The sequence below is a fragment of the Saccoglossus kowalevskii genome, chromosome 7, assembly GCF_978046115.1.
Source record: "Saccoglossus kowalevskii chromosome 7, keSacKowa6.1, whole genome shotgun sequence".
NCBI classification, from domain to species: Eukaryota; Metazoa; Hemichordata; class Enteropneusta; family Harrimaniidae; genus Saccoglossus; species Saccoglossus kowalevskii.
Window position 1 is genome coordinate 18,175,041 of NC_140647.1, and position 13,696 is coordinate 18,188,736.

Here is a 13,696-nt window from a genome sequence, read left to right on the forward strand (position 1 = left end):
ACAATCTTCTAAGCAAATATTACAACGAAAAGTACACGATCGTATTCTCCCATATAATGCCATAGTTACATGCTAAGTGATTGGTGGAGAATACCCTAATCGAAATTAAACTATTACTACCAAATTCACTCAATAAAGACTTCGAGAGATACAAGAACATTATTTGTTAAAGCGCGGTGGTCGTCGCGCAGCGCGTGTTTGAATTTCATGTAAATAAACAATGTATTTTACACGCGTTGTATACGTCGCTATGAGTCCCATAACTAACAGGACGCGGCGCGACGACTACCGCCCTTTAACAACAAGAAATAGAGTTTTCCGGGTGTGCAAAGCTATTAATAGCCAGTAAAGTCACGAGCGAAATCTGAGTTGGGTTAGACTATACAAGCTGCGTTTTGTTGAGAAGTAGGGGCGTGACTGTCTCGTAGTGAAAAAAAGGGGGGCTGCCGAACTCACAATGTGGGCACCCTTAACTTGAGCAGATACAGGACGTTTAGTTAGGGAAAGGAACGCACTTTTATAATGACGTCATTGAATTATGTGACATATGCGTATGAGTAACGACGGATTTAAGAGGCCCCTCTAATGATGACACCATTTAAAGTTCTTCTTTCGTTTAATAGGATTGAAATTAAGAAATCGTGTCAAACTCTATGTCCCAAATTGGTGCCTACCTGCCCACCCCTCACACAAATGTAATCGCCCAAGTGACCTATAAGTTACACTTTCTCAACTGCTACATCACCAGAAGCAATATACCCGGGCTATGTGACGTCGACGGTAAACTAAACATTGCGAGCAGGCAATTTTCTGCAAAAAATGCGTGTGTTACTGATCCTCACCGCTTTGGTTATTTCTGTGGAAGGTACGTATATATACTATGTATGCTAAGAACTTAATTTGCATATCACGTGATCAGCCGCAGTATCTGGCTCGATTGTCTTTAACCATGGAAGGTAAAAAGAGCTAAAAAAAATGACTCCATGCTTAGATTAACAAGGAGTTTCTATAAAGTTTGCACATTGAACATATTCTGACGTGGTATAACCACTTTATTGTACTCATTATATGAACTGTTTTTAGTTGAGTAACATTGGAAATGCAAGTTTACCCTGCTAACTTTTTTTACTTCCGTGTTTGGAACACTGTACTTTCAACAAAAACACTTGACGTTTGAGCTATGTTGGCGTCATTCATTGTAGTACAGATGCATTGTGGGTGTCTCGAGTGCAAACTCAACAGATTGAGAACGCACACCCTCCATCGTAATATTTTACATAATTTACAGGTGACTGCTCGATTAACAGAAATGGAACGTACACAGTCAATATATCCGAGGTGAGTCATTATTTACACCCCTTTCACCCCTTGATTACACGAAGAACTGCAGTCAGATGTTGATAAGTCGTTACAATTGGTCAGGCAGTTTGTTTTGAAATTTACTTCATCTGTTCAAAATGTTGGCAACAACCCGGTAATTATCAAAGGCGTGATTGACAGGTCAACAACAACAAAATTAAAATGTAGCAAAAGTTGTTCATTTCGATAGACACCACGGCGGCTCGGTACAAATAATCTGATTGGCCAATATCTTTAGCATTATTGCTAATTTGCATAACAGAACAAATATTCCCAGTTCGTTCCCACACATGCGGAAGGTAGGTTGCCAGTTGTGCCAGACAAATTCAAGATGATGGAAATTCGCGAGCCGGAGATGTTAATCAAAGTACATTATATGTACTATGGAAGTGTACGAATCACCCCAATTTACATCACTGAAACTCGGTTACAGCAGATGTCTTTCGAAGATTTTGTTGGGCTAATCACCAGAGAAATCAAATACCTCGGTCGGATGGGAGCAACACGCATTTAAATACTCGATGATGAAACCCAAAAGCTGGATTTACCACGGAATGACCGATTTAAACTTCTACTCACTGACAACATAGTGCGCTCAAAAAGTGGGACACTGAAATTACAAATACACGCGGTGGATGGGAAATCCCCAGCGATAAAGTCCTCTGAGACCAAAGAATACGTAGACACCGACAACGACACTTCGATGTCGCGAAAGCGTAGACTTGACTTTGTCCCCGATAATTTCAACAGGGTAACACCCGCAAAAATTCCGACGTACAAAGCCCCATCGTTACAGGATCGGGAGAATGAATTAACTGACAAGTTGGACACACTTTCACAAGTAAAGATCTCGGTTGAACGCGAATTGACTGACTTAAAGTCGCCACCCCCGCCGCTACCCCCGTTAGCTTTACCGGGATTAAACGTTGTCGAAGCAACGTGTGCACATTGCCACCATAGAGGACACAAGGAAGCAGGAAATCAAAAAAAGCAGTGTGTGTATATGAAGCTTGTCCAGGCTACATGTATTGTGGACGACTTGACAAGCACCACGTTTCCCAGGAAGAATGCTACCAGTTGCGATGTATCTCTTCACAATAGTGTGATCTGTTTTTTTCGAAACACCGCTCTGTCGACCGATCTCGGAATTTTATTTATTTATTAACACACAACATCCCCCGGAGGGGATGAAAAGGGTTACAAATCAGATATTAGTAAAAGAAAAACAACTACACAAAAAGTAAGGGAATAAAAAAGCATTAAAAAAAATAAAAATTTTTATACAAGGAATGTGTTACTGGCTTAGTTTATGTAGGTGCTGCTGTCTTGTATTAAAACAGTTTTTTAAATATTGAATAAGACATTGCTCCCAAATAAAGCTGAACTACCCTCTCTCTTATTACAGCGGGTTTTTCCACACCTTGCTTATCCATTGCAACGACCTATAATAGTTGCCTGGATACTGACATGAAACTCAACTGACGGAACTTTTAAATTTTAGTAGCGTCGCCATGGTGTCTATCGAAATGAACAAGCCTTGCTACATTTTAATTTTGTTGTTGTTGACCTGTCAATCACGCCTTTGATAATTACCGGGTTGTTGCCAACATTTTGAACAGATGAAGTAAATTTCAAAACAAACTGCCTGACCAATTGTAACGACTTATCAACATCTGACTGCAGTTCTTCGTGTAATTAAGGGGTGAAAGGGGTGTAATATATAATCATTTACTAGTAGTTATGCATGTTTTTGGTCACCATGTGTTTTTAGTTAATATTGATAACAAACATTAACAAGTAAATGCATTTTTGCAATATATTTCTGAGATTTTTTATGCACATGATTAGTGAGGTCATGTGACCAGCTATTAGTTTATTTAAATCTGTAAACATATGCACAATATAAATGCATAAATATCTACCGTACGTATCTCTAGGAATCAGATACGTATGTGCATAATTAATGAGGTCACATGACCAACTAATTGACGGGAAAATTTGCTTTTTCTGGTCAATTTATGGGTGTTGATTCAGAAAATGAAAGTTACCGTGTCATGCGGAAAGAAAATTTGCTAGACAAAATTTTTGATCAATATTCAAGATAATGATTTCAAAATTCCATTTTTTTTTTTTTTTTTAATCAAACATTTCACTGTGTCTAATATTCTGTCAAGTTGCTAAGGCATACTTTTTCATGACAACAAAGTATTTGGGCGGATATATTGGAAATTTAATGTATTAGAAATTTAAACACTTCAGACTTTTATGGCATAAAAACCTGTCTCACAATGCATTCTATCGTAGTCAGGTCAACGCGATGAACAGTGTTTACAAATGTGGTATTTTTTTTACGAGCAAACTCAAAATACAGCATAACAATAAAAAGTAATCATGGTTTTAGTGAAGAGACCGCAGGTGACCATTTACAAACATTGGGGATTTATTTACCAAACCTGTTTATTCGATATCAAAGCCATTAAAACGAACAGTGTTTGCGATGACTCGAATTTTTACAAGTTATGTAAAAATTCGTGTTCAGGCTACACAATAAACCTTCGATCTTTCTAAGGTCTATTGCTACACCATCTATTTTTTCAGCTTCATGGCTACATCGAGTATGGGCTGAGATTTAAGCTCTGACTGCTTTTAAGTAGTATATTTATTTGTATATCGACTAGACCCAATTGCATTCATGCACGGGGTGAAACAGCGGTTAGCACGGATCAAGGAACGCCCAAACCTGTTGAGAATATACAAAGCTTCAAATCTTGACAGTACTGGTAAACATTGTAACCATTGTTTACTAATCACTCAGTTCCCTCCAAGCCAGCAGCCAGGAAACAACCCCTGAAATATCCTACTTGTACAACATATGTTCACACTCAGACTACTAATGTATGATAATGTGCAAGTACAGTCACCAGGAAGTGTTATTGTTCTACCATTATAAAACAATACCAAAATAAATTTAGAAAGTGCTGATTGCAGAATAACAGAAAGTAGTACAGAGTTTCATCGTCAGTTCAATATTCATTTATTAGATGCTTTTGCATTGATTGTCTTGTCATAATTGGCAGACAGGAAGAATACTTATTAGCATAAAAACACCGTCCCTCTATTATGGTACTGTGATAATAGTAAATCTTTCAAATGTACATTGGATACAGTAGTGTTTTGGGCGCTTGGCCCAAGCTAAGTATTTACCCATGCTGTTTTCTGGGCCGGTTCTTGAAAACGGATCAGACTTATCCAATAATTTGCATTTCTTACTCGTGCTAAGCGCTCGTGCAAGTTTTCCAAACACAGGCTAAGGATTTTGATAATGATACAGAAATACTGTAGAATACTTTATTTTCGCTTGGAATTTATTTTCGCTATTTTCGCTGAAGGGATGATTACGTGAAGATAAAATCCAGTGAATATACTTTTTTTCCTATATTTCACATTCAACTCATCAAAAATCAGTGAAAATAAATTCCATACAAAACCCCCAAAATGCCTTTTCAGCGAAAATTAATTCCAGCTAAAATAAAGTATTTCACAGTATTCATTAACATAGTTTATGTTTGTATCTTTCCTTTTCCTTTAGATGCAAAATGATTCTTTTGTATGTGATATTTTTTAGTATGTGCTTATTAAAATAATCAAATTCGTAAGTAATACGTATAGATCAGTAGGGGTGTTATCCGACGGGACATTATTCAATCAATTTGGGCCAAGCGCTGATCATACTGGTGTTGGCGTGTGCGTTTAGATTTAATTTCAGTGTAAACACAGTTTTTCAGCAAATTATTATAAAAAAACAAACAGTAGGGGGTGAGGTGTCACGCGGAAGGGAAACTTGTCAGACGATCTATTCCAGGTCAATTTTGAGACCCTGATTTCAGGAGTGCTAATTTCACTGGTTCTAAATACATACTAAAGGCGTATGTTTATCATCACGTTAACAAAATGTTTTGAGCGGGTACCATTTGTTAGAAATGCAGGCACTTCAAACCATGTTTATGACGCAAAAACCTGTCTCGTACTGAATTATATAGTCAGGTCAACGGCGAGTATTGCTTCTTGTACCGGTAATATGAGAACTCCCCCTGTACGTCAAACCATACGATATATGCCAAGCTGTACCATTGTTTTGTGATGAAAGTATCGACATATATATTGAAAATAGTCACCCAACATCTCTTAGTAATAGATTTTTTTACCAAAAAATTAAAACTTATGAAATATTAAGTTGACAAAATGTTTTAATTAATGATTTAGTATACAACAAATGCATTTTTTGGTTTTTCTACCAGGGATGCGCTCTCAATAGAGGAAATGTGGTAATATTTTGACAATCGTTGAAATTAACAGTTTCTTACCAGAAATTGGAAAATTAGAAATGTTATCGAAAGAATAGAAGTTATTGTCAAAAAATATACCATAGAGAACACTACTTCCCGTTTTCGACATTGTGAAATTATCTTGTTTTTTGGGGAGTGGAAACAACTGAATTAGAATAGAAAATTCATAACTATATTAAGAATAATTCTCAGCAAAAAATGATGTATTCCATATGCACACCAAAGATAATGTTCATAATTTCTGATTACACAAAGATAATACAGAAAAAAAAAGAAAATTTGTTATATTTTCTATATTTTTGCAGCTGAATGAAATTACAAACTGTATTGTGTTCAACAACTTATGTACGGACAATAACTTTAAAAAATGATTTTACTTGGTAAAAATACTGTATTTTTCTGCATAAAACGAACACAATTCACAATGTCGAAAATGGAAAGTCTTCAAGTTTATCGCAGTGTTAGAGCCCATCTCCATATACATATGGCAATTAATAATAGTATATCTCCCCCGGGGGCAGTTGATACATAGCTGTTGCCCCTGAGTGCTCACAAGTGTGACCATTTTTATACCTAGATAGTGGCAAAACCTATACCCATATTTATGCCAAAATACCATTTCTGTCATCACTGTTTATTCCAAATAAAACAATTACCGTATTTGCTCTATTAGAAGAGCATCTCCGATAAAAGCACATGTAAGCCAATTCACTGAAGAATGTGCGTCCTCTTCTATTCCGTGTTAAATCTACGTTTAAATGTTGATTACCTTGTTTAATTTCCGGGTTGATGTATATATGGATCTGAGGCCGGGATCTGAGGTGGAGATATTCGCTCATATACGGACCCATAAGTATACCAAATCGGAAACATATTACCGATATTTATACCTATCTTGACCAGAAATAAGACCAATACTTATACCTAAAATAAAAAATCGAGACCCATTTCAGGGGTACGTCCCCATAAGGCAAGTTCTATGTATTCCCCCTAGGATATCTACCCGGATAAGACATATCCCATAGCATACTATATCAATGTTTAACACCTGCATATGTGTATACTTATAGACAACAACGACCGGAACAGATATCTATTTCTTACGTGACGTCATTAAAAACACCCAGAGCAACAGTTTTTCTATCGAGATTTCCACGGACAAGGCAAGTATTTCATTATCACTGAAACATGATGGTTTTAATCATAGAGGGTCTATGATTTCACGATAGTTGTGAGCATATACCTTGTACGCTTTTACTACACCATTCAAATATTCATGCCATTATTATGTTACTTAGTCGGGAACTTAGTCGGGGAACTTAGTACACAGAATGCAATGATGTGGCTGATACGAACACGTTTCGTTAGTATTGCATCAGTGTTTACTATGTTCTTTCTTTGTTCCAGGATGCCAGGTTTAGTGTAAGCGTCACCGGCGTCGTCTCACTTCAAGGGTATGTCGATTATGATATACAACCCCAGTATCAGCTGAATATTACTTGGTATAATGTAAGTAACTTTCTTGTCCCACCACTTCTAGACACAACACAAACAAGTCGCGGGTTCCTTGTTTCCATGCCCCAGAGGTATTCGGCATCAACCCCTTAGAGAATAATAAAAGACAGGCATACTGCACGCGCGTGGGTTGATTTGGAATAAATTATATTTCCACTATTTTACATCTACCTTAACACTGTTCTCTGACACCAGAGAGCAGAACCCTCTCGACATACTACATGTACTACTACCTAGCCTGACGGGGTCGCGTGAGTTGCGCCCTCCGCGGTGCTCCAAACGGAACAGTGAGGTCTGATGTCGATCGGCCAGGGAGGGCGCTACTAAATACCATGTAGTATATACATTTCTTCATCATGCATCATAATCCACGAATAATTAGGATTTCAACCAATGCATCTTTGATACTTCAAATATACCATTGGCTGTGTGTTATAACCATTAAATTAATGTGTTTCTTGTTTATAAAGGACACCATGCCGTCTTTTGTCGCCGTTGAGTGCCTTACCTTGATTGTGAATATTGAAGATGACCCGTGGTGGCCACCATATTTCAATGATACATGCTGCCTATGTCCCGATGACGAGAGAACGTCTAACTACGTACGTAACTTAGTACACACTATGCTGTAAAAAAATGTTGTATTAAAGGGCGGTGGTTGTCGCGCCGCACATGTGCGACATTTGTGTTGATAAATATTGATTTTCCAATTAGTATTGTTGACTCCTTCGATACCTTCCAATCACCAAAGAAATTGCCTAGTTTAAGCTTAGTAACGTCTCAGTTTGTCTCAATAGTCTGCACAATAGTCAAAATCGCCACTTTTGTTCACATGAGACTCATATCTCGTGCATGCGTGGCGCGACGACCACCGCTCTTTAACTTGCAATGACTTTATAATTGTTATATATTCAATGCCGACATTCAAGTTATAATATAACGACAATAACTTCACAATTACAATCGATCAATACTGATTATCAAATTATTCTGCTGTGTGTTCGTCGTCACTGAAAGTACCAGGGATGAGTTTTACTACATGCCTATTCTGCGAATAAACACTTTCTTCTTTGCTATCGATAAAGAGCTATTGGTTGAAACGTGTGGCAATTTTGGATAGTTACTTAGAACAACAATTACTAAATATTATCTACATCATATTCTGCGGATAGCTCCCCTCTGTCTGTCTGCCCAACTGTATGCATTTCCTGGTCAAACAGACTGCCTACATGCATCATTCTGTCCATCCGTCTGTCTGTAGAACTTGCAGGTGACCAGTATCCATTAGTTGTTTATCAGTATTAAAGTCGGTATAGAATTGGTTCTTCTTCCCTTCAAAATACCAATACTGTACATCTACCGCTGTTGAATGAACGCACCGTTATTGACCTTCGATGTAAGATGGTTGTATGAATCACAGTCCTATAGATGGACTGTGTACAAATTTAGTGAGTTTCATGATATAATGGCATCATACTAGTAATTATAATAAGCTACAATCAATAACGACGGCAGAAGAAATCAAATCTGAATCAAATCTACCAATGCACATCCAAAAAGAGTAACGTCCGTGTTTTGCGGAAAAATAAACAAACAGGATTGTGTTGAGAAATTCATTAACCCTTTCGCAAATAAAGTTTTTTTTTTCTCCTTTATTTATTTTACAGCCTTTCTTTGTTCAAATCGTTGACAGGGACGGGATTCCACTGCAAAACAAGATGTCAGAACAAGTAGTATGGTCAGCGGATTTGTTTTATCATGATACCACAATGCCCAGTAAAGAATGTATGTAAAGCATAATTTACAAATGACGTCATTACATAATAAGTCATCTAGATCTATGATTCAGACAAACAAATAAGTAAACAAACTAGAGTACTGACAGATGTGAAATAACCTACAACATACTTTGTACAGGCACAACAAATCACAACAGAAAATTAGACACAATTAGACACAATTAGAAAACAGGGACATGCAACTCCCATCTGAGACAAAGGAAATTAGTTTATAATCTCCACAGTTAACCCCATTAATGAATATTTACTGGTAGATTTAACATCTGACACAGTCTAGTTCCCGTTACCTTGTGCCATTACTTTTGTCACAGTATAACGGGTGGACTAGTCTATATACAAAGATACAAAGTGTTCTGTTTTCGTGGTGGCATATAAATTGATAATTTGTTTTTGTAGTTTAAATAAAATTTTAAAAATCCTGAAATGGTAGTGTTAGCACAAAATCGATTTCGCAGTTACAGGGGATTTCGCGCTAACACCTCCATTTCACGAATTTTTTTATTTTATTTAAACTACAAAAACAAATTAATAGCCCGTCTGCGCCAGTCTAATAAACTGACTATATGCAACTACCAAGTAACGCAGTTGGAGTTAAAATTGTTGTTATCATCCGAGAACATTTCGAATCGGTCGAAGAAGCTTATAATAACGCACATTACTCGTGGGTTTCTGCATAAATATGTTTACACAACTTAACTCTAAATCACATCCATGGGTAATCTTAAAGCAATGTAGCAAGGGAATCTTCGCGATGGGTCAAGGGTCACACGATGCGAGTGGTATTCATCCGCTAAGGTATTATGATTAGTCAGGTTGTTTTCCAACTTGTATAGGAAAACTTTCACGACATTCCTGTATGCATATCAGTATTAAACAAACATTAGAAAAAAGTCTGTTTTATATTTACATTTCTGGGATATAACACAATGCTCTTACCATTATTTGTGTTATTACACATAGGTACTTTCACTGTTTACATGGATATTGAGAGATTGGTACCACTTAATTATGGTGATGTGATACGATGTGATGTTATTGAATACGACGCCACTGTAGACGTGTTCCATCTTGAAACCTACTTACCCGTAAGACTGTTTTTTTTTACCAATGTCCGTCATAAGATTCTCTGTCACATGCCTGTTACATAAATAATAATTGAATGATTTCTCGGATCGTGACTTTAAGGTGATACGCCATCACGAATTCACCAATTTCGTAACATCTTCTGTTTTATTATTCATATTCTGTAATGAATATGACCTTTGACAACCTACGACTAGACGTTTTTTTTTTTTATATATTGACATAAGGTGTTAGTCACGTGATTGTTATTTCAGGATACGATACAGGGAAGACTGGCCGATTTTAAGTGGTTTGAAGACAGAACTGATCGTAAACTTTTAAAACTGGTGATGACTCCAGAATTTATGTACCATTCGCTAAAGGGCGCTAGTTGGGTATGCAACGACCCGATTAACCCGATTATCATTTCGGAACAACACGTGGAGTTCATTGGTTAGTGACATTTTTTCAGATCACAGTCCCTCAAACATACTTTTAGAGAAGAATAGAACAAGATGTGAAGTGGAATGTATATGTTTTTTTTTTAAGAAGCAGTCTGAACAACTATGATGTCTATAACTCCTGCAGTTTATTTTTTTGTACCCTCGAAAATATAGTTGGTATTTCCACTGTCGATATGCAAATAAGCAAAAATAAACATAATCTTGTTTGTTTATTTGGTGTAGTGTTCCACAATTTGTGTTTAAAATACTTCATATTGAATATTATAGAATATTGGAAACTACAACAAATTGCTTTCAACCAGAGAATCTGTAAGTTTGAGATAGTGGCGACGTGCCCGACCGTTATGTTCACTGGCGATATGCAAATTAGTATGTTATCTAATAACTGATATGCAAATCACACAAGTCGATCACACCAATCACTAAACAGAATTTTGGGTGAAATTGGTGATAATTGGTGATAAATATAAAACAGTTGTAGGTAATCGCAGTTCTTAGTAATTATTTAATATAACCATAATATTGAATAATTACTGAGGCCTACAATTATCTACTATTATTTTCTATATATTAGAATTTAAAGGGTGGATGTCGACACGCAGCACATGTTCGAATTTCATCTAAATTAACAATGTATTTTACATGCTTTGTTTACGTCGCTATGAGTCCCATATCGAACAGGGCGCTGCGCAACAACCACCGCCCTTTAAAGTACGTCACAACCCATAAGCAGACATTTTTTTATAATATTCATGCAGTCGCACATATTCAGCGTATGCAAAATTATAGTACACACAACTACCACGCCAAGAGACGATTTTCAGTATCTTTTTTTTTTCAGGATGTCCAGATGGAAAGTTTGGTTTCAATTGTCAGCATGACTGTATCTGTAAAAATGGAGCGACGTGTCATGGTTTAAATGGAGCATGCGCATGCACACCTGGTTGGAAAGGTCCTGCGTGCGATATACGTAAGTATATATAATGTATTCATCATTTAGTATTATTTATAGTATATTGCTTGGTGTATCAATATTTATATTTTCGTTACAATGGTCGACATTGCTGTCACTCAGCCTACTCCAATATACGAATGAAAAATAAAACCCATGCCGCTTGACACCACAAACAGATGGCCACGAAAAAAATCCATTTCTTAAAGTGGGGGAGTCGTCATCTGCGCATGCGTCAGATAGCCATAGCGTGTCATTGTTGACAAAAAAGTGTCTGCCCATGAGCCTTTGCGTTTTGAGTGTGCGTTGTTATCGTCCCTTGGGACTCAATTCTCGCACTTGCGCAGGTGACGCCCCTCCTGCTTTAAGGCAAATAGTTTACAGACTATGTAAATTAGGTTTCAGTTCTGGAAAAAAGGTGGTAATTTGAAAATTGGGTTACACCTAATCCTATTTTTGTTTTGAGATATACATTTCAGAATAGTATTTTCTCACTATTGTCCGTTTATCGTCAGTTCGTATTGTGAAATATAATATAATATAATATAATACAATCGGGTGAACGCGGTGCTTTTCAGCGCTCCCCGATTTTCTGCCTGTTTTGCGTTTTTGCGCTCGTTGTGCGCCCGTGTTTCTACACAGCTGTATATATAGTGTGTCTACCCTTTACGTGAGTAATTTATAGTTGTTGTTTTCGTTATTATTGTGGGTTTTGGAGTGTTTTTGCCTTTGCCTTGGCAAGGTGGTCGGCAACCAAGATGGCTGCCGCTCACACAAGGCCACCGTCAACACCAACAGGTCACCTTACTAGAAACCATGCGGTACGGTGTGAAAACATTGATGGCATTCCTGTTGAAACTTATGTGGAGTCGGTTGCAGATTTAGTCGGGGTCAGTAATATTGTGGCTGCATCCCGTATGAACCGATCGGTTGTTGTCTTTTTAAATAAGGTTACATGGGTCGACATGGTTTCTGCCGCTGGCCTTGACATTGGAGACCTCCATGTTTCTGTTGAACCTCTTGTCCGCCCCTCTACAAAAATTGTGCTATCAAATGTTCCCCTTTTTTACCTGACAATTTTATTACAGATGCCTTAGCTAAATACGGGCGTGTCATGAGCGCGGTGCAAGCGATCCCACTCGGGTGCAAAAGACCAGCACTGAAACATGTAAAGTCTTTTCGCCGCCAAGTTTATGTATATTTAAAAGATCTCAATATCAACGGTTTATTGCCTATTACTTTTCAAGGTCAGACATATAATATTTACGTTTCGTCTGACGAATTGACGTGCTTTTCATGTAACATGAAGGGACATACACGTAAAACTTGCCCAAACTCTCAAACAACGAATATGCAAATGATGAATGATGAAAACAATAGTGCTCAAAATAGCACTCAAACAGACTCTCAACAGGTGAATGTAGCAACTAATTTAAATTCCCCTGACACATTGCACGACAAAGACGATGACATAACTGATATAATTAACACCCAAGCACCAGATACTGAGATAAACAATCATGAGACCGATGGTACAACAGATAACATTGAAATTGAAACTGAAATGAATACAGATTCATCCAAATATATGAGCAAAAAGCGCACGCGCTCTAGATCACCAGTTCATAGAGAAGAACAAAACAATGACCAGTTAAATGACGAAAATAAATGTGAACCCAGTTCTAAAAAGCGTAACGATGAAAATGCAATCGAAATTGTTGAACAAAATTGTTCGATTGATGAAGAGAGGGTACGAACCCCTCCTTCCCCTTCCATTGCACCACCATCGCCTCCCCCACCCCCTCCACCCCACAAACCCTTTCCCCACGTATATATGCCAATGTAACAGTGTGCACTCCAAAGCTACAGCCCGAGCTTACGGAGTCGGCCCCACTTCCATCATCTCCCTCACTTGAGTTCACAGTTGAATCCCCGCACGATTCGCCGCTATCCGAACTCCCAATTGATTTAAGTGGTTTAACTGATCAATCACAAGACCTTTTCAGCACACCTATGTCACAAAATAAAACCGCTGATGATATGGAGGAAACTGCCAGCGAATGTAGTGAGAATGAGGGATCTATCATTTCAAATGTTTCAACATGTACTGATAACAGCGAATCAACAATATCAAACGCTAATATCAAAACCTTTTTAGTGTCTACACTTCACTCACGTAGATTTATAGACAAGTGTTTT

At 37.5% G+C, this 13,696-nt stretch overlaps 1 protein-coding gene across 1 annotated transcript in view; it reads left to right on the top strand.

Annotated features, from left to right (window-relative positions):
* The first annotated feature begins 752 nt into the window (after positions 1 to 752).
* LOC102805264 (uncharacterized) overlaps positions 753 to 13,696 on the top strand; it is a 47,839-nt gene continuing 34,895 nt past the window's right edge. The window contains exons 1-9 of the mRNA XM_085501829.1: positions 753 to 865; positions 1,289 to 1,338; positions 6,776 to 6,868; positions 7,113 to 7,214; positions 7,691 to 7,822; positions 8,888 to 9,005; positions 9,980 to 10,104; positions 10,357 to 10,534; positions 11,387 to 11,515. Of these exons, the coding sequence (XP_085357955.1) occupies positions 820 to 865; positions 1,289 to 1,338; positions 6,776 to 6,868; positions 7,113 to 7,214; positions 7,691 to 7,822; positions 8,888 to 9,005; positions 9,980 to 10,104; positions 10,357 to 10,534; positions 11,387 to 11,515 (973 nt within the window). The 5' untranslated portion in view covers positions 753 to 819. The remainder of the gene's footprint in view (positions 866 to 1,288; positions 1,339 to 6,775; positions 6,869 to 7,112; positions 7,215 to 7,690; positions 7,823 to 8,887; positions 9,006 to 9,979; positions 10,105 to 10,356; positions 10,535 to 11,386; positions 11,516 to 13,696) is intronic.